At 35.5% G+C, this 21,168-nt stretch overlaps 1 protein-coding gene across 6 annotated transcripts in view; it reads right to left on the bottom strand.

Moving 5' to 3' along the window:
- LOC121876732 (dedicator of cytokinesis protein 1-like) overlaps positions 1 to 21,168 on the bottom strand; it is a 64,945-nt gene that overhangs the window by 34,348 nt on the left and 9,429 nt on the right. For 5 of the 6 annotated variants that reach the window (XR_006090806.1, XM_042382090.1, XM_042382091.1 and 2 more), the window contains exons 12-24: positions 20,432 to 20,589; positions 19,872 to 19,989; positions 18,737 to 18,905; positions 17,806 to 18,005; positions 17,197 to 17,300; positions 16,472 to 16,606; positions 15,356 to 15,532; positions 12,857 to 13,031; positions 6,380 to 6,493; positions 3,770 to 3,925; positions 2,050 to 2,243; positions 941 to 1,058; positions 416 to 530 (exon numbers count right to left, since the gene is read on the bottom strand). Coding sequence is in view for 5 of the 6 variants with exons in the window: in XM_042382090.1 (XP_042238024.1) it covers positions 416 to 530; positions 941 to 1,058; positions 2,050 to 2,243; positions 3,770 to 3,925; positions 6,380 to 6,493; positions 12,857 to 13,031; positions 15,356 to 15,532; positions 16,472 to 16,606; positions 17,197 to 17,300; positions 17,806 to 18,005; positions 18,737 to 18,905; positions 19,872 to 19,989; positions 20,432 to 20,589 (1,933 nt within the window). In the remaining variant the exon portion in view is untranslated. The remainder of the gene's footprint in view (positions 1 to 415; positions 531 to 940; positions 1,059 to 2,049; positions 2,244 to 3,769; positions 3,926 to 6,379; positions 6,494 to 12,856; positions 13,032 to 15,355; positions 15,533 to 16,471; positions 16,607 to 17,196; positions 17,301 to 17,805; positions 18,006 to 18,736; positions 18,906 to 19,871; positions 19,990 to 20,431; positions 20,590 to 21,168) is intronic. The other variant, XM_042382092.1, reaches the window with a different exon arrangement.

Raw genomic sequence — 21,168 nt, 5'->3', positions numbered from 1 at the left:
TCTTATCAAGTATTTCTAATTACTGATACCTGTATTACACAAATTTTATATAATATCGTATACACTCAACCCTTATTGCGTTAAACTTCCTGGAGGAAAGAATGAGTTGACTTAAACAAAAACATACATTACAGGAACTAAATACATTTGTAACTTCCAGCATATCAGCACCACAAAAATTGGTGTTAACATCACCCTTGACGGTGGGTAATCTCCAGGCAACATAAGCAGGGGTGTCATATTTAAGAAGCCAGTAAAGACTGCCAAGTGTATGCACAGGTAAGAAAGATTAGGGGTAGATAAATATTGAGATGACAAGCAACATCCTCCCTGATTATGTCGAGAAACACTGAATCAACGATGGCTAAGAGAGAGAGAGAGAGAGAGAGAGAGAGAGAGATACTCAGATAGTTACCTAAACTGAACCATAAACTCTTGATATCTAAGGAAGTATCTCGACGCATATCACGGTATCTGCTAATTATTTTATTTCTCTTGCTCTGTGTGAAATCCTCCAGTTGCAAAGATGGCTGAAAAGGGGAAAAATTAAATAAGTAATTACTATATACATTAACCTCTGAGGATGTTTATTACACACAATCGCTTGGGAACTGTGTGTTTTCTTTCTACGTGCTTATCAGTATAGAATATACACAGTAGTACATAGATCATGCACACTTTCAGTGATTTATTTGCATTCATTATAATTGTAAACTTCGAGAGAAATAAAATAAATTATCTTTGGTATAATATTATTTTTCACAGCAAAAACCTATTTCTGGTTATTTACATCAGTCTAAAGTATACTGTCCTGTGCAACTGTTTACTTATGGTTCAAAACAACACTACATAACTACATAACTATAGTACTGTACTGTATTCACATAATTCCTCTTGACATACATGTAAAATATGGTTGAGAAATACGTCTCTGTCGTACCTGAGTGATGAAACTGATGGCACAATGAAAGAATTTACACCATACGGGTTCTTTGAAAGGGTCGAGGAGTCTTTCACAAATTACTCGTGAACACTGTTTTAGTACTGTCACAATTACGCTGTAGGAGGAAAATAAAGGGAATAACACTATGAGATTACAGTATATTATTATGACATAAATAACATAATATATGATATAAATATAACCTTTTTTTAATTTAAATAATGTACTGTATTACCTCAACATCATTGTTTTGAAGCCATTTTCCATGCTTGCATGGGTTAGCCTACCTATCATTATGTTTAAATACTACATAACAGGTGCTACTACAGTGTGCGGTCTACAACATATTTACACTACAATTTGTCCAAGTCTAGAATGTGTACCATCAAAATTTTCTTGGTGATTTAGTATTAAAAATATTTAAAGCTTCTATAAGGAATGAAACATTAGTCATATTTAATGTTCTTACACTAAATCATCTTTATGTAAGAACAAGTGGGAATAGAATATAGTAAACAACTTAAGACAATACCTTTTCTCACTTTAACACAAATTTCATCATTTCTAAAGACTTTTTAACTTTCCTTGAGTCTGAACAACTGCTTCCTGGACTACAGTTGTTCAGACGCAAGGTGACTCCTGTCATGTTTGAGTCACAGCATAGTGCTCGGCCTGTTGGCCTCTTTGAATATCTAAGAGAGGTGTAACCCTGCCTTGCCAGGTGTTCCCACCCTGTGGATTGGTATTAGGTAGGGCATACAGCCATAAAACTTTGCTTCAATATGCATAATGGCAACTGGGTCAGTAGAGATGTGCCCACCCCTGGTTTCTGCTGCATTTTATGGGCTGGCACCCTGGATTTGTAGTGGTGAGAGGGGGCAACCATCCTATGTGGTTGTATCCAACAGCTGTCATTAGGAAATTCTGATTAACGTCAATGATGATGACGCTCAATATGAACTCGTGGTGGCTTTTACAAAAACAACGATTTCATTTATAAACAAAACCAGCTACCTTCTGTGTATAAGATATTTCTGTAAGTAAAATAATATCCAAAAGAGTAAAGAGGAACTTTAAGATTTATCACATTAAACATTTGGACTAACCTGTTCTGAAGGAGGATCATCTCTGCCCAATCTGATGGAAAAACTGGTACTTTCACGAGGTTCTCCACAACCAAGAGGAGGTCTAGTAAGAAGATGCAAAGTTGATCTGAGGTTTGAAACTTGTTCAAGAAGTTCTTATAATGCCGTTCGGTCATTTGCCGCAGGAGGGAAACCAGCGCACTCACAAATTTACACTGAAAGTTTATTTACCAATGAGAGAATGTCTTCTTATAAGATATACTGTACCATTTTTCATTATTTGTCTATTTCCAAGTCTCTGATTTTGTACATGCATATAGCACACAGTAAACCCCTGTCGAGAATCATGTTAGGGTCTACAGAGTTTTGTGCTCAATCAAACTTAATTTCTTATGGGAAAATCAGGAATATGTTCCTTGACCCTCAAAATCTCTTGCTTATTCCCAATAAAATACTTTCTTTTACATACAATTAATGGCCTTGAAAGATCTTAAATCATTATCCTATTCTTCTACAAACCAAACAATCTTAGTTTTTATATCATTTAAAAGATCCCAAATAAACATAAAAAACCTGAAAGTTGCTAATATAACAAAGCCCCAGCCACTGAACAGCTGAGTAGTGTAGCAAACAAGCAAACAAATAGTAGGAGTGTTTGCCTAGCAGTTCTGGATTTCACAATTCAGCAACAAGTGATTCTGGGTTAAATATCCATGATCCACCTGTACAACCCCTTCATCTAATTAAATCTACCCAAATGAATTAACAAGCATCTCATAATTCGTCATAATTCAGTGAAATACAGTATACATTGGGAGAATTTTGAAAGATGGATGGTAACTCAGTTCTCATAAGTTACCAATTCACATCACATCAGACTGTGGACTGATGTTTTATCATTAAGATGGAACTTGACTCTCTCACGGTTTATTGTGTAGTGCTTTGTAAGATTCTGTAGGATGATCTTATCTTCAGGTTTGGGTAATAACCAAAGTACTGTGTATGTACTGCACTGTACAAACCTATGAAAAATGAACCCAGGCTGGGGAGAGGTCCTGGATCCAAGGCTAACTGTTATTTCAGCTACAGTATTATCAATGGGTATTTCAGGCATTAATGTAACGGACTGTGCTTTAATAAAATGGTTGAAACATCCACAGGTAGATAAGGCTGAAAATTACAGTAGCCAAAATGTACATAACTCGGTGAATGGATCTACAAGACTACAAGGTCCTACTGACCTGCTGCAGGCTACAGTAATACAAGTTCAGTCTCTCCTCGACTTACGACGGGGTTCCGTCCCGACGACCATGTCATAAGTCGAATTGGTCGCAAGTCGAAAAGGCGAAAATAATACATAGAAATTCTAAAATGGGTGTCTCTTTTTCTTCCCAGCACCACGAGAACTCTCACTTTTACGCTTGCCAGCCATTTTAAAGAGAATTACAAACGAAAATTTTGTTAGTACGCAGCGCGATCACTAACGTCGGGACTCGAGAATAAGTAATGTGAAAAATATTTTATACAACCATGGCCGTCGTATTCCGGGTTGTCGTAAGTCGAGGGGAGACTATAATTCCCTGAGGCATAAAAATAATTCCCCAGAAAAGTTTGCCATGAGAGAAGGATATAAGATACTCATGACCAAGATATAGTTGGTGTTTACTGTAAATATAATGTGCACCGATTTTATATCTTTGTTTCCTCTTAATCTAAGAGAGATAACATGTGATCAACTTACAATAAGTGGGTCATCTCGGGTCATCCTGCAGATGGTGGACAGAATAGCTTCCAACATTTTGAAGGACAGCAAACTTATATCTTCAATGGTTGGTCCCACATCAGATGAAAACAGTACATCCAGAATGTCTCCCAGAATTTTCACACATAATTCCAGCTTGTTGATGGATGAAAAAATAATATTAATAATAATACAAAGCCAATGTACTGACATAGATTTTTGCTCTCAATAATGTACAGTATATCACATCATTACTTTAACATGTGTTTCCATTCAAATTAAACTACAGAAAATCATGTAACAATTGTAAGTGATTATAACTATGCAAAATATACACCAATTACAGTAACATCTATAATACTAAGCACAGCCAAATAAAACACAGCAAAATAATAAAACACGTCAATACAACAATAACATGCATATTAACTGCTAAACAAATTATAAAACACAAAAGAACTGTAAAAGGAGCTCTGACAAGAATCCAAAAGGGTTGAGATCTACTGTAACTGTGAATCAGGAAAAATAACCCGACCAAACCCAGAGATGGTGTTTATAATACTCCCTGCACCACATGCCGCCACTGACTGACCACCTCACACCGGTGTTAAAAAGAACCAACCAATAGGAAACAAGTCACAGAATTTTTAATACACGAGCAACAATTGGGATGATCGGTGAGGAGTGTGATGATCGACTTTGTTTATACCCGCGACTGACTGTTATCCGAGTTAATGGACTGTGATGTTGTGACCCATGACTGTTATTTGAGTCGATAGTTACGGCAGAATGTAACGTAGCTCTGTAATAACGTACCGTGGCGGGTAACCAAGGTACGATTACAGCATTCCACCGTTACTGCCGGATGTAATTAATGACAAACAATGTGAAGGAAGAGTTACAGGTATATGATGGGTCACAACAATAAAAGACTGATGAGAGAGAAAAGAACTTTGAATCAACACATCTCCAACCTGTAATTATTTCAGATTATACTATGTACAGTGAAGCAGACCAGAGGAAATGAACCACAACTGAAGAGGAGGGAGCCAGGAGTGAGTTGTGTCAGATAGCATCTATAATCCAGCTATATTATTTGGGGGAGGCAATATAGCTACAGCATATTAGAATTATTTAGTAACTTTCCACATTCTTGCCACTCTGATATGAAGCTAGTGTGTAAAATGTTAACATTAGTCTACTGTACTGTACACCCTACCACATGTTAACCAAGTCATGTAATGCTTACCATCAAATATTGCAAACTGAAATTATAGATATGCATTTAATAAATAGTAACTTCCCCAAACTTATTTGATAAAACATTCAATAATTTTGTTCATATTAAACTCACTATGATATAATTTTCTTTTCAGGTTCATCAAATTCTTCCATTCTTCTATAGCAAGAAAGGTGTATCTTATTCCAAGTGATTTAATCTAAGGTCAAATATATTTAATAAAAATCATAACTTAATATAAATAATTATAATATAATACTTGAACATTACCGGTAGTAAGATGTTGTAAATAATGCTTTATCATATAAAAAAATATAACATTTAATTTTTTTAAATCAGATATCAAGCAATAATATTGTACTACCTACAATCAATCTCCATACCCAACAAACAAAACTCAAGTACTGCTTCATTGTTAGGGAAGCAAACAGTGCAAAAGCAACCCACATAAATATCTGTCAATTCTAATTCACTTGTGCATTATGCAGTAAGTCACACACTCAAATATTTGTCTAAACCTATATTTTTGATTCCCAAAAGACTATTTCTTCTTCATTCTTCTAAACACATCCTTAAAACACTCCTACAGTCCTTTCATGTTGACCAACTCTTAGGTCATGACTATAGCAACACATAATCTCTTCCTCTCCGACAATTATGAATGCTAACACAGACTAATATGTTGCTTCTGTTGAGGGAAGTCTATTATACAGTACTGTACATGCACTACTGTACTGCACTTCCATATATATTTTTGAGTTAACACAGATCTATGACCTCAATATTCAAAAGGTAAAGCCCTGGACTCCCAAACTATGACATAGCTTCAGTCCTATGCATACCTATACTCAGCATCTTCTAATACAGTATTGTAAAAAGCCTGTGTCTAACTATATACAGTAGTTTATAATGATTGTTGTTACTGTAATTCTGAGGTGCCAACTGATTCTCAAACTAACTTACATATTCATGGTATCTTCATCTAATAAATGGACAATTACTTAAAATTTCCAATACAGTATAAAACTAATGTTCACAAAACCTTAGAACAGGTTTTGGTTTTTATGTGTATCTCTGACACTAAGCTCAACTATATTACTTGTAGAACTTTAGCAGACCATGATTACAATTTCAGTTAAGAGAAACACATTTAAAACCTTTAAACCATGATAAACCTAAGACTAATAACTTTAATAAACCACACCTATTAAATAATGCTCTCTCCTGTGTACATTACTAATTAAACCCAAGACAATAATAACAGCACTGTACACCCAGAAACACATACATCATCCATTACACCCTTACCGACATGATACGAACGAGTGCTTAGTGTCAATACTGTGAACCCTTTTGTCTGTCGTTCTTACCTCCTCCGTCATGTTGCGAGCTTCAGGCAAGTGGGCGAGACTGTCGAAATCCAGCATTCTTTTTAGCTTCTCGATATTTCTCTCTTTTCTCATTACAACCTCATAATCTGCTGCCTGAGGATGCCACAAAGTAACATGGTGGTGGAGGGAAGGTTATATTGGCAGTTGAAGGAGGGTTATATGGTGGAGGAAAGGTAACAAGATAAAGAGATGGTGTAGGAGGGTCAGTGATGAGGAGCAAGGAACAGAGCGATACACATAAAAGCAATTAAGAAAAAAAAAACACATGTAAAAATGAAGGATGATAATGATAAGATAAAAAAAGGGAAAAAATATAAATTAGATGATATGTTTCCTGAGAAGAACTTCCTCTGAAAAGCAGTATATTAATTTCAAATATATATAGAAAATGATGAAAGAATTGAGTAAAATAAAACAAGAGGAAACAATGTATACGAATGTGTGTAATTGTCATATAAATGGACATGTATCTTAGCCACAGTTTAGTTCCAGGGCCAATGATCACACGACCCAGAAACTGATCTGTATGTGATGAAGATTTTGAACAATTCTTCAAATAAGTTGATAAATTATCATAAAATAAAAGCTAACAATGATAAGTGTTCTAATGCCTGCTTATTCATTCCTTACAAAAATTATTACACCAATTTAGTCTCTTTTTACCAGACACATTCAAAACCAAAAGCTATTTAGTGTCCTGCTAAGGAGATATATTTTACCCTGGCAGTGAACAGAGATGTTGGTACTAAGTGCTATAGGCTAGCTACTCTAACACATTAAAACCTCCACTCATGCAAACTTTATAGTTTTTATTTTTATCTTTTTTTTTTGTTGGGTTAGAGGAACAGAATGTAACAATGATATTCTTAAAGTACAGCAGGTGATGTTTCAGGTACTGTACTGTACTGCATCTTTGGTCAACAGGGAAAATCTGATCAAGCTATAATATCAGTTACAGTGACCCCTCCGTTAACGAACTTAATCCATTCCAGAAGGTCGTTCGTTAACCGAAAAGTTCGTAAACCGAAACCATTGTTTCAATGGGTTTTTGGGTAATTGGTTCCAGCTCACCGAAAATTTCCTAAATTCAACAAAAATGGTAGAAAAGTTCACTTACTTTGAGGTGTGTATGTAGAAGGCTCCTGGATGATGATGGGATTTAGAATGGGGGTGGAGGAGAAGGAAGAAAAGAAGGCATTGGGGTGGAAAAGAAGTCACCCCATGGCGCCATTTCACCCATAAAATTTTAGCTCTCTTGGTATAATTCAAGATTATTTTCTTTAAATCAACACTGCACTGCATTATATATTGTCAATATGTAAAATATATTTCAAAATGACCAATAATTTGCTTGGAAACACAGAAAAAAAGCGTTTAGTTGAAGAGAGTCTCAAGCAAGATGTTACCTCCAGTGAAAACAGAGAGAGACTAACTCCTGTTTGCTGTGTTAAGAAGCTGGATGCTGCGCATTAAACTAGTCACTTTACCTTCAATTATGTTCAAAGTGTTAAAATGACTAAAAAATTGAATATTAAACTTTTAAAATTATTGAATAGTATAAACAACTTGATATTTACTAAAATAGTAAGGAATTTAAGCCCTAGAACCGATTAATGTATTGGCGGACTGATACTAAAGCTGGTTGCCCGGTCAGTGCAAGCAAAAACATGTTGAGGTCGGTTCGTAAGAACTTCGTTAACCGAATTGAAGATCCTTATGGAAGGCAGTTCGTTAATCGAAATTACGTTAACCGAGGTGTTCGTTAAACGAGGGGTCACTGTACATTGTTCTTCTATGTAAAAAAAAAAATGTACTAAAGTAGAATCTCTCTAGTTCTCTAATCACTCCATGTCAATTTCATTCACAATCTGACAATCCAACAAATCTAAATACAAAATAAAATAAAATACCCATAATGAACAGTTACAGAAGTGCTGGTCACCTTCAAGATCACCACACACAATTAGGAGTTTGAGGATAATGTCCTTTCCAAAGCTTTGTCACCAACCAGCTGACATTAACATGGGTCACTGGGTACATTAAAATACATTCTGACAAATGGGATACTTTTTCAGGGTTTTGATAAATTTTCTTAATTTTTATCGATTTGTGATTTAGCTGCAAGTGTGTTTTTGTTTGAGTGCTGTTGTTAGCTGTTAGTGTACTATACTGTATGTGTTTTTGTCTATCTCTACTGTTTCACTTATCCTTAACACTTGACACTGGACAATGAAGGTCATAAGAAAGTAGCAAGGAACAGCCCCAACTGACCGAGAAGCTAGCAAGTTGATGAGTGGCGGACATGATAAATTAGGGATCAAATCTTAACAAAAACTCATAGTAAACACTGGAACTCTGTGAATAATTTAAGAAAGAAATTTAACAAAGAAAAAGGTAACCTGGTGCCACATCATCATCTCATACCCACACTCCTCCCTCCCTGACACTTGTAACCTCTCGTGTACAATATCTGCACCACCTCCATCAATAGTGGGTACGTGTATTAATATGTACACTACACTACACTATTTCATTTCTAACTCTGTGCGTATTTACTGTACATGATAATTTGTATTTATGGTCTTTGGTTCCTAATATACAGTAAGTCATGTATATACTTGATATTTTGTGCTCAAGGTCCAAAGCTCTATCACCAACCAAGTGACAAGTAACTCTGTAGTCTGCAAAATTTACATGTCTACCAATCAGTGAGTCCTATAGTGTGCCAACTAGAGAGGTTCTACTATATTTTCCATGTGTCCAGTACAATAAAATAAATATGTTGACAAAGTTAAAATTTATTATCAGTTTCATCATGAGTTTGGTTTAGAATAATAACAAACATTAAATGTCTTCAAATGTAATGATCCCTTGTGTATTATCTTAATTGTTTTTAAACTGTTTGGTCTATATTCAGGCATTTATTTAAGAGGGACTAAATATAGTTGTGTTTATAAGTAATGAAGGAGTTTTAACCTGAGGACACATTCAGTGAAGTTCTTTAAATAATGTGAGTACTGCTGGATTAATGATGAGAGAGGGAGAGTCCAGCAAGAGGAAGGTTAAGTTCACATCAATGTTCTTGGAATCTGACAAGAGTGACTGATAATGGAAGGAATGACATAGGCGCCCCTGAAGTTGGAGGAGGACAGTGAAATGGGAGTTTTTATAGTAAGGGAGGGGGGAAAGGTTAGGCTTGTGGGAAGGGAGTGATCTATAAGGTGGGATGGGAGGCTTGAAGGTGTATGCTTCAAAAACAATAACTGAAAGAAGCCTCCAGGAATTACTGAGAGGTGAGAGGAAGATGATTGGGGAAAGGGAGAGGGTATATGCCTTTGTATGGTGGTTTGGTTTTGCTTTTAAGTTCCAGAAATAAAACATATTGACAAAATTGGCAAAAACAAAACAAAAACTGTATGAATAGCAGCAACTGTACACTGAGTAATTCTCTGTATCTAATGTTGTCTTACAGAGCATCTTAGGCAGAAAAAACATCGTATGGTGAGGAAAGATAAACTCAAACATTATTAATCACCCCATGTTGAGACAGACTTTTCCATTAATTAAAATATCCATGACTCTCCACATTAATCTCACTTCAAAACACAAGAAATGTGGATTCCCTTCAACAAATTACCATTTAGGTTTTTATGGTAAAGTGTACATTCAAATTAGAATAAATTAATTATAAATAAACACCACAGTCTGTATCACACCTTCCAACATACAGTACAGGGGAGAGATAATATTCAGGTAGTTGCACAGTGTAACTCCAGGCTAACAGAAGAAAGAGTTGTATCAAGCCTCAAAATAACCCGTCATCTACCATTCATACTCAGACGAAGAGAATGAACGTCCCCACACCAGCTGAATGCTTCATAACTACTTACACGTTGCAGTATTACCAAGTTGATGCACCCGCTAGTGTTTTGTCTGGCTCTACTTTTACACTTTCATACAAAATCCTCCATATAACAAGTCTTTCCTATATCCTAATAACTCAGGTACAGTATTGTGACAGTTAACACTTTCTTCTTTCTACAACCCTGAGTGTAAAACAGCTGCCTCTCTCTACTATAGTCAAAATACTGCATCAATGCCAATATTTACATAACCAATACTAACATATCTCAGTATTTCTTCTTCTGCTGCCGTCTATGTTGCATTATGAGACAATGAATGGACAACATGTTTTGAAGAAGTCACCATGGTACAGTACTTCCTGCACACACAAGTACAGTACTGTATTACAAAGGCTGACACTAGAGACCCTCAGCACACTGGAGTCACATGTTCTCATTACTGTAAACCCTGTACAGTGTTGTATCACGTGGGCCATGACATAGAGGCTCCTGCTCTCAGACTTCAATGTATTATTAAGATGGTTGTTAACATAGTTCAAGGAGTGAGTATAATTTCAGGACAACTTAGGCATCTATGTTATGAATAAAGAGCATGCTAATAAAAAATAAAAAAATTGGTTTCATTAAAAGCGAGGCAGAATGTTTTGAAGCATAATACAAACAAAGATGTACGCAACGTCTAAATGAAAACTATAATAAAACTCTTATATTTGAATTAGAAAAATTAAATAAAGAACATCATGTTTCAAGTTGCCTATTTAAGGCTGATCTAAATACAGAAACTTAACAGAATGACAGTGACAAAGATGAGAGAATGATAATGACGCTCATACTGAGACCTGGATGGTGATAATACCTCTTCACAGTCTTTGAAAACTTATGAGCTAATAATAAATGGCTAGCAGTAAGAACCCAGGGACCATCTACTCTTAACCTGACGACAAGAGCACTTAAATTTAAAAAAAACTCCTCCAATAAATATCATCCAGTTAATATTCAGCATTCTTTGCAGCTGTTTTACATACAGTACACTTGTTGGATCCTTAATAACCTTACTCTTGCATGTTTTCCATATAGTACTGTACAGTATTACTTTTTAAAGAGGAATTCCAATCATAAGATGCACATGGACTCATTAAACAAACAGACCGGTAAGAAATATTATTATGACTTTTTAGCTAATGATTATTACTTCACTCTTGCAAGCACTCTCTCTCTCTCCCCCTCTCTCTAATGTGAGGTGATTGGAATTCAAGAGCAACATAGACTTTACCTTCATTAAGTTATTTTTCTTTCTAACTTCACTTTTCTGGAGTCAAATTTCATCTGAATCATTATTAATATCCTTCAGTTTATACTAATATACTGTACCATCAGACATGAAAAAAGATTCTCTTATCTTTTTTCCGATTACCAAAAACTTCTACCATAATTATTTAACTGATATCCAATCTTGTACAGTAAACATGAAAGTGGAAAAATTATATCATCATCAACGTTTTACAGCACAGCCATTTTCCATGCCTGCATGGGTTAGCCAAGATTACCTGATGGCAAGTGTTGGGTAAAACTAGAATGGGATGCCACCCCCCCCCCCTCTGCTCATGACCACATATCCAGGGCACCAGCCCAGAGACCAGGGAATGCACAGCTCTGGTGACCAGCTGCCATCAGGCCTGTTGAAGCAAAGTTTTGTGGCTGGATGCCCATCCTATTGCCAACCCACAGGGAGGAAACAGCTGGTAAGGCAGTCACAACTCCCTGAGGTAATCAAAGACTACCCGCCTTGCAGTTATCATTGTGGACCCTTGAGGGAGTGTCTGTTTACTACCACCACAACATGGAGGTGTATCACAGTGAATCTCCAAAGATGACTTGTGTGGAGATAAATATTCCTATAATTTACTCTGTAAACATCAGGGTAGGTAATCGATTTTGAGAATAATAAATTTCCATGAAAATATATCATGAAGCCCATACAGTTTGTGCTCTCATTAAAAATACTTTGGAAAAGCAAAATGTTATATTTGATTAAGGAACTACAAAGACAATCAAACCACCACAAAAAAGCAATGCAAGCAAGTCATGCATGCTGGTTAAATAAGTAAAATATTTATAAACATAAATAAAACAGGCAGAGGCAATTTAATAAAATATGAGCTGCTTAAGTACTATTGTAAAACATATCTATAAGTAACATATCATGCAAAAATCAACTATTTACCATCACCAATATATATATATATATATATATATATATATATATATATATATATATATATATATATATATATATATATATATATATATATATATATATATATATATATATATATATATATATATATATATATATATATATATATATATATATATATATATATATATATATATATATATATATATATATATATATATATATATATATATATATATATATATAGGTAAAAAATATTAGGAATGAAACACATATACAGTATATACATCTTTACACTTATATACAAATTAAACAAAAGAAAAAAAAATGAAAATATTTTATAAAATATTAAAAGAGTAAAATTTGAGCATGAGCATGTAAGAGAAATGGGCCTACCTCCTCATTGGCGTCCAACAAACTACGAATAATAACAATGAAGGACGGGAGTAATACGCGCCGACAGTCTGGGATCTTGAAGAGTTCACTGTGAATTATTTCGTTCATTGTCATCAACTTCTGCTTTGGGATCCGTCTTGGTTCTAGGTTGTCAATCATCTTCACCAAGATTTCGCTGTCAAATTAGATTTTGTTAAGACTCATAAGCAGCTCACAAAGATACAGAATATCATCAGTTTGGGGGTTATTATAGCTAGCATTCTCTCTCAATTGATTTGTAAAGGAAAAGAAAAATGTAGTGTAAAATATGATAAAAAAGTTTGCCTCTGCTGCCACAGCCACAAATCTAGATAGGCTTTAACCATAACATAGATGTGAGGGTTAGTGGATTACAGTAGAGTAGGGTCTTATATACATCAGGGTTACGCACTGATCGCCTTGTGTAAGACTGAATTTTGCATATACTGTACAGGCAGTCCCTGGGTTGCGTACGTCCGACTTACGAACATCCGCTGATATGAATGAGGTCCCATTAAGCTGCTTTAAATTTACAGTACTTTATATACTTGATGGCTTTTTTTTTACTTTCATTTACTATATTTTGTCATTCTATTTCTTCTTTTCTCTTAAATTATGTGATTTTAGATATACAGTGGTCCCTCGGTTAACGAACACAATTCGTTCCAGAGTCGTTCGTTAACCGAATCTATTATTTCAATGGGATATTGGGTAATTGGTTCCAATTCACAGAAAAAGTACATACAAAGTACTGTATACCAGTAATAGAATTAACAAAACATTAAATATAAACTAAATACAGTACTGCACTGTACAGTGTACTGTACAATAATAAATAAAAAACAATAGAATACTCTATTTTAACTTACTTTGAGGTGTATATGTCGCATTACCGGCAGCTTTATTTACATATCAAACAGCTGATTGTAGAGGCAGTCGACGAATGACGCCATATTCTTTACAGAGTGCATTGGTTCTAATGCCTTCTTCATGTTTCATAATAATTTCTGCATTGTATATTATCAATATGTTAACTAAATTTCAGAATGACCAATAATTTTAATGTAAAAATGCACAAATATTCAAGAGACCAACAAAATCGATGTTCACTCCACTGTAAACAAAGTTAAACTGAGCAGTGTAGTTGGGTGATTTAATCAGCTGATGGGCACACAAAAACTGTTCCCTGTACTGTCTATATTATCAATATGTTAACTAAATTTCAGAATGACCAATAATTTTAATAAAAAAAAATGCAGAAATATTCAAGAGACCAACTTTGTTGATATTTACTTCACTGGAAACGAATGTAAACATAAAACCAATTACTGTATTGGTGGACTAGCCGATCAGCTGATGCGCACAACAAAACGTGTTTGTCGTAAGGATTTCGTTAATCGAACTGAAAATCCTTATGGGAGCTAATTCGTTAGCCAAAATTCTGTTAATCGAACCGTCCGTTAACCAAGGGACCACTGTATAGTATAAGGACTAAGGCTATGATATAGTGAGATTTTAAACATTGTTATGTAAGTACGGTATACACATAGCACGTGTTTTGGCTTACGTACATTTTCAACTTAAGAACATCACAGGAACGGAACTTGTTCGTAACCTGGGGCTGCCTGTATTCAGGTCATCCCTATATACTACAGTCTCACCTCGACTAACGAGATTATTTTTCTAGTCATAATATATTTAGGCAGCTCCTTCCAGCTACACCATCCAAATGGATAATTAAATAGATACTATAAGTGTTTAAATAGTGACAAAATGTATTTTTATAAAGTTATGATATGTTAAATAAGAAGAAAGCTGGGTGGGTAGATTTGATTCACAAGCAAAAGATGCTGTAGCTAGTGAGAGATGCTGGGTGGGTTGGCCCGCGCAAGAGTAAGTCCCACGCGTAAGGGCAGATCAGGGATTCAACCACATATAAGCGGGGTTACATACTCTGGATATGCATTCTTTGAGACCCTACTGTACTCTGCTCTCTACCTGTAGAAGCAAACTACATAGTGACTGCTCACAAGTCATTGGTTTTATTTTAACAGTGCTATATTCACCTCATTCACTGTGGCCCAACACTCCTCCCCTGTGCAGCACACTTTTAAAAGCAGACAATTGTTTCTACTACTTTAAAAGTGTCATCAAGCAGAATACTCTTTCCAAAAGATAGCAGATGCAACATTCATTGTCATATAATCTTCTTTACATCCTGTGAGAAGCAGCTAAGATGGCTGTAACATCATGCTGACCAGCAGTAATCAGCCTGTCTACAACCCATTGTGAGGATTACTGATTCTTGATGGCATACAGTGACTATTCCTTTACACACACATGCATGTTTACACACACACACACACATGTGAACACATCTACACACACACAACACACATATCCATGCATGTGTGCATATTTATATACAATTACATACAGAGCGGAAATTTATCAAAATACACTCACACACATTTAGATTACCTCATAATGATAGGATCAAAGTTAGTTATGATGTCAGGGATGGTGGTGGTGATGTACTTGAGGCAGTGAGCCTGGACAGTGAGGGTGGTGTCCACAGTGTGCTTCATCATAAGAGCCATTTCCTCCAACAGTTGCTGTAAACTCTTTTCAAATTCTTCCTGTCCACGCCCATATAACCTGCCACACAGATAAATACTCATAATTAGTTAATACAACAAAACTGTAAAATCATTAAGATAACTAAAGTAATATTTTGGGTGGGGACAACAGTCATGTCTTGATCACACTAGACTGTTACTTCCACAGAATGGTCAACTGGCCATCTTCTGTACAAACACAAGTTAATACAGTATTAGAAACCATAATCCATAACACAGAGAGTATAATAAAGTATGGTGAGGATATCACAAGTATATTTCTTCAGAGGGTTTAATGTTAACATTTTTAACATTATAGCACATTTCTAATCAACTTTTAGATATGGAATAAATTTTCAAATATTTTAATGTTAGAGAATATATATTATTGGCAAACATAATACTGTATATGTGGCTGAACTTCTGCACTCATTTATTTAAAGATACACACTTACAGTACACCATATGTTAGTGCAAGTGAGACATCCCCGTCATCAGGGCTTAGACCCAGGACCTGCCAGGATACAAACCCCATCCATGCTCAAGTCATATCTACCGGTAGCCATTTTCTATTTCTACTTTTATTAAGTTAGCTATGAGGGTTGGTTTATTATTAATATCAGTTTGGCAATTATTGTTATGAGTGTTATGGCACACCGTCGGAATCAAACGTGCTGGGCAGTAGAAGGTGTATTATTATCTATTGTAATTACTTGGAAAACAAATTTATAAAGCAACCGAGCATGGTAACAAATTAAACTTGAACAATACTTTGATAATCATATTTCAGACACAAGATATATTTTATTGGTAAAGTTCCTGTTGTAATCAAGGAATGTTTAACACAGGTAAAACCCACTGAAGCTACTAAGGGTGGGTCATTTATACAGTATTTCAATGGAATTGTAAATGAGATAAGTATTGTACATAACACTATGAATCAGCATCCCAATCTGGGCATCAAGTCCAAAACACTTACTCAACAAAGAGCTGTCTGGAGCGTGTGATGAACTTGAAGACATACTGAAGGCACTTCATGGCTTTCTTCAAAGTCTCTTGTCGTTTTGTATTCTGTCCCTCTCTAACATAGTCCTTTAGAACATGGATCAACTTGCTGTGTGAAGTAGAATAAGTACCATCAAATACTGAATCATAATATATATTTACTATTAGTATGTAGTAGACTACTAAACTATGTGTAGATGACCAACATAATGGCAGGAAGGATTTTGTCCACATTAGGTACAAGTTGGGGGTGACATATAGGCAGGGTCCATTCAAGTTAGTTGTAGATTAGACAGAAATATATGGAACTTTACCCACAATGGTCTCCTCAGTACAACCCAGACCTCACTGATTACAAAATTAGTTATGAGGGGATGGTACAAGTATTTTATGAACTCTTCCCCAGCTACTGATGTTCTAAGGATTTGCCTGCATTCCCAATCCCACATAAATAACAAGCAATAACAACACTTCCTTTAATATTCAATGTTGTATCACTCCTCCTATCATAACTTTTAACAGTTAATAGCATGAAATAGAGTAATCTTGGTTTAATGTATTCTGTAAAAGCAACCAAGCTAGAGAAGACAGAGCTACACTGAATTGTGAAGAGAAGAAAGAAGGATATAATCATAAAACTGACAAAAGTAATAACTTTTTCTCTGGTAATGAAACCACCGAGGTAAGAAAATAACTCACTTGTAGGCGAGGGTAGCGTGGAAGTTTTGCTGGATGTAAGAGTCTAGAACGGGCTGGAATGCTTCATGTTTGTTCTTGTCTGTTGCTATGGTGATGACATATATCTGTGGGGAAAAGACAGCATCTAAATTAAATGCATTCTGGGAGTGTAATACCAAAGGAAACACAAGCGGATGTTGGGAATTTTGCTCCTGACAAGTGTTTTGCCCTGACAGTTTTCCTCATCTGCTTGTGTTTCTTCTGCTACCACACTCCTATCTGTCCAAAGGAGTTATAATCATACTGTGTATTGCTTCTTCCTTCACCCCATAAACAGCACAGTACATATCCCACTTCTTCACTGACACAGTACCGATAAAATTTTCTGGTATATTCTACAAAATTATTAAAAATCTACAAAATAGTTTAATGCAATGAATCGTAATATATTTTTGCTTTGTCAATGGAAAATATTACCACTTATTCTCTTTTTATATAAATCTCCAATACCTTGTTCTCTCCAGGACTTAAGAGACGGCGGTACAACCCCCCCCCCTCCCCAAACGTTTCAGCAACCATCACTTCCGATATCTAATACAGTATATATAGAGAACTCAATAATGCACTCACCAGCGCCTCGAACACGTAGTTGTCACTCTCATCATCTGTGGTGTTATTCATGAGGATTTCCAGGAGTACATCCAGTGTGTCCTGCAGGAAAACCATCAGTTCCTCGGGGGGGACCCGGCGAAGACCCTGAAGACAGGAGAGCAGTGTTTGCTTGTCCTGAGACCCACTCCAACCCCATTCCAGCAGCCTAAGGAGTTCAGCTGAAATTAAGAGGAATTATGTGTCATTAGTACAGCATCACTAAACACGAGATATATAAAGCAATGGCAGTCAGTGGATCATTCTGTGATGGTGATGCAAGAGGAAACATCAAGTTCAGGTCATTTATGCACCAGGTAGACACAATTAAGGACAAACTGTACAAAAGAAAACAAAAATCTGTAAATAAATTAAGTACTGTATTGAAATATCTACACATCAAAATTATTTAACTTTAATAATAAATATCTGGAGCAAAGTTGATCATGAAGGTAATAAAATTTTCATATCTTCATAATTTTATCTTTGGCTCCAAGAAGACTTTAAAAGAACAAAACTAATATGCATACTCTAATAGTCTCTTTGAGTTTGAGGAAGGACCAAGTAATATTATCAGTCTTAAGCCTCAGTTATGTATCAAGGGGGAATCATCTCATAGAGGCATTAAAGAGTCACACTGGCTTGATCTGTTTATGACCTGTAAGAGAAGCACTGGTACTCATCCTATTCAAACATCATGATGAATTATCACCGAGTTGTCTCCGATGTTGCTTGTATTTTTAGTTCAACAAAACCACACAGGATTAAGACTTACTTTCAAGATCATTCCCACAAACGCTCATAAACAGAGTGGACGACCCTTATACCCACTCACTAAGTCAAGGGTCTTGGAGAAAATACAGTGAATGTTTTTCTCTACAAACAATAGTTATAAGTAGAAAGTATGTCTTACCATTTTGTGTGAGTTTGGTTGAACAGAAAGTGGTGGATATAGTGAAGGAGTCCTTTAATGATGGAGCCACCCCATGATTCCACGACTTGACTATTTCCTCCCCATTAATTCGTCTCCAGGGAAGACTCAGGTAGTTACTGTCTCCATCATTCCATTTCTTTCCATCGATCTGGAAACAAAAGCAACGTTATAACACCAATGACGTCTCGGTTAAGAATCCTCCAGCAAATCTTACACTCTCTAAATAATCAAAATAAAGTTCATTAAAGTGAATAATATAACAACAACATAAATTAAGAAGACAGGAACGATGATGGAGAACAATATAAATGAGTAATTAAAAAAAAATGATGACCAAAATTAATATAATGGTAAAAAAATAAATGAAAGTGATAGAAAATATTAGACCATCATCACAGACCAACTGGCCATGGACCATCACCTCACATTATTCAGATACAGTATTACTATAGACCTCAAGAGTCTGAAATGTGAGAGGCTCGTCTTAGAGAGACTGATAGTTTGAGTTAAACACATATGGCCTTCTGATCGTCTTAAAGAGAATTTATGGATTTATTAATGGTGTCAAATTATATACAAAGAATTAAAAATCATTTATTTATTTTTTCATCCATACTGTACAAGTCTTTGGTACAAGGTTGGCTGGACAGTGCTGACTGACAAAGGCTTAGTATTCAGCAGACATTGGGTGTGAGTGTGTTTGTGGGTGTGTATGTGTGTTTTGTGTGTGGAAGCAAAACTTGACTCAGCCAAGGAAGAAAACCCTAACCTAAAACAAGGCCTTAAATGTTTGTTTTTTAAGAATCTCCAGTTTTGAGGGTCAGTACCTGTAGTTCATTTATCTCTTATATATATGTAACACAATCAAAGTCTGCTTCAGAGAGGCTGTAAAAACAAGACAAAGTGACAGAGACAAGAACGGGTGAATAATAATAAGTAATTAAGGCAAGAGTAAAAACACAGGACAGGGGAAACAAAAAACCAAGAGCAAAATAAGTGTAGAGACTAAAATGATGATGAAAATATCCAAAGAAAGACTTCCACCATCATATACAAATATATGCAAAATTAAAAACATAAGATACATAAACCAAATAAATAAGAGAAGATTTACCTTGTACACAATCAATTCATGCTCTGTGTTCAGTAAAGTTGTCCCATTACTTTGCATCAGCTTCACAAAGGACATAGAGAAAGGCTTTTCATTTTTGTCCTTCACATCATTTGTAGATCTAAAGGAAGAGAAGCAAACATGTTTCACTACCATACAACATCACACTTTTCATGCCCTTTGACTCCATTCCATCCTTCCACTTCTTAAATTTTTCCACTGCTTCTTCAATGTTGTCAACACTAAGTTATAAGCATAAAACAATTTCCAGGACAGACCAGTCCTAATGTCCCATGATACTGCCTCTAGTACCTTGACAAACAGATAGGGGCTCAATGAATCTCTTACTTTAACCTCAAATTCCTCACTTTCCTTGCCATTAATTCTCACAGCAGTTTTTGAGCCATCTTATAATGCCATAACCACTCAAACAAGACATTCCTTGACCCCTAATTTTCTCACTGCCCACTTTATTACTTCACGTGGTTCCCTGCTAAATGCCTTCACCAAATAAAAAAAAAAATAAAAGATAAAAAATAAACATCGTATTTGTAGTTAGTTACCTGTGTCTGAAGGTGAACTTAATATGTGCCTTTTTGAACTCTTCAATAGGAAGTGTAATCTTGAAAGTTTCTGCCCATCTTGGCTTTCCCTCATGATGGTAAGTAACAGAATGGTACTCATCAAGTGGTCCTTGGCCGCACCCTTGATGTATCACACCCTGGGCAGTGCAATAATGTAAGATTACTAAGATATATATTAAAATTGTTTCTTGAAAGTGGAATACATCTATTATGACAGCTAGAGAATCCAAATAAACATGATTCAAGAAAATGCCTATGTTTGTACAGTAATTCAAGTCACCTTACATCACAGTGGGGAAAAACAAAACAGACATTTAATTTACTGTAGCAACTTGTGTGATTGTTCCACTGTACTTAAGTTTATAAATCAAGGTTTATAGATGCAATTACATTTCCTGAACATTTTTTTTTTACTTTTACAAGGTCGTTCCCACTATGATGCAAGGTAGTTAAAATCAACAACTACTCCCATATTCACTGTGCTATCTTTTCATGAACTTGAAATACCACAGAAGAAATATACAACACAATCCTAAAATTACAAGAAAATAAGGCGACTGATGAGGTGTCCAGTCCCCATTATGTACATAGATATATCCCATGATGGTGAGATTGGGAAGGAAGAGCACTAACAAGCTAACTCTGACATTATGGGGTTTTCTGTACTGATGCTACTGACTCCACCAGAAAACAGCCCTGAGTTATGGGATTTTTTT

Source organism: Homarus americanus, unplaced genomic scaffold (assembly GCF_018991925.1).
Source record: "Homarus americanus isolate GMGI-L3 unplaced genomic scaffold, GMGI_Hamer_2.0 scaffold50281, whole genome shotgun sequence".
In the NCBI taxonomy this organism is placed as follows: Eukaryota; Metazoa; Arthropoda; class Malacostraca; order Decapoda; family Nephropidae; genus Homarus; species Homarus americanus.
Note: the sequence above shows the minus strand (reverse complement) of the source record. Positions and strands in the feature narration are given on the sequence as shown.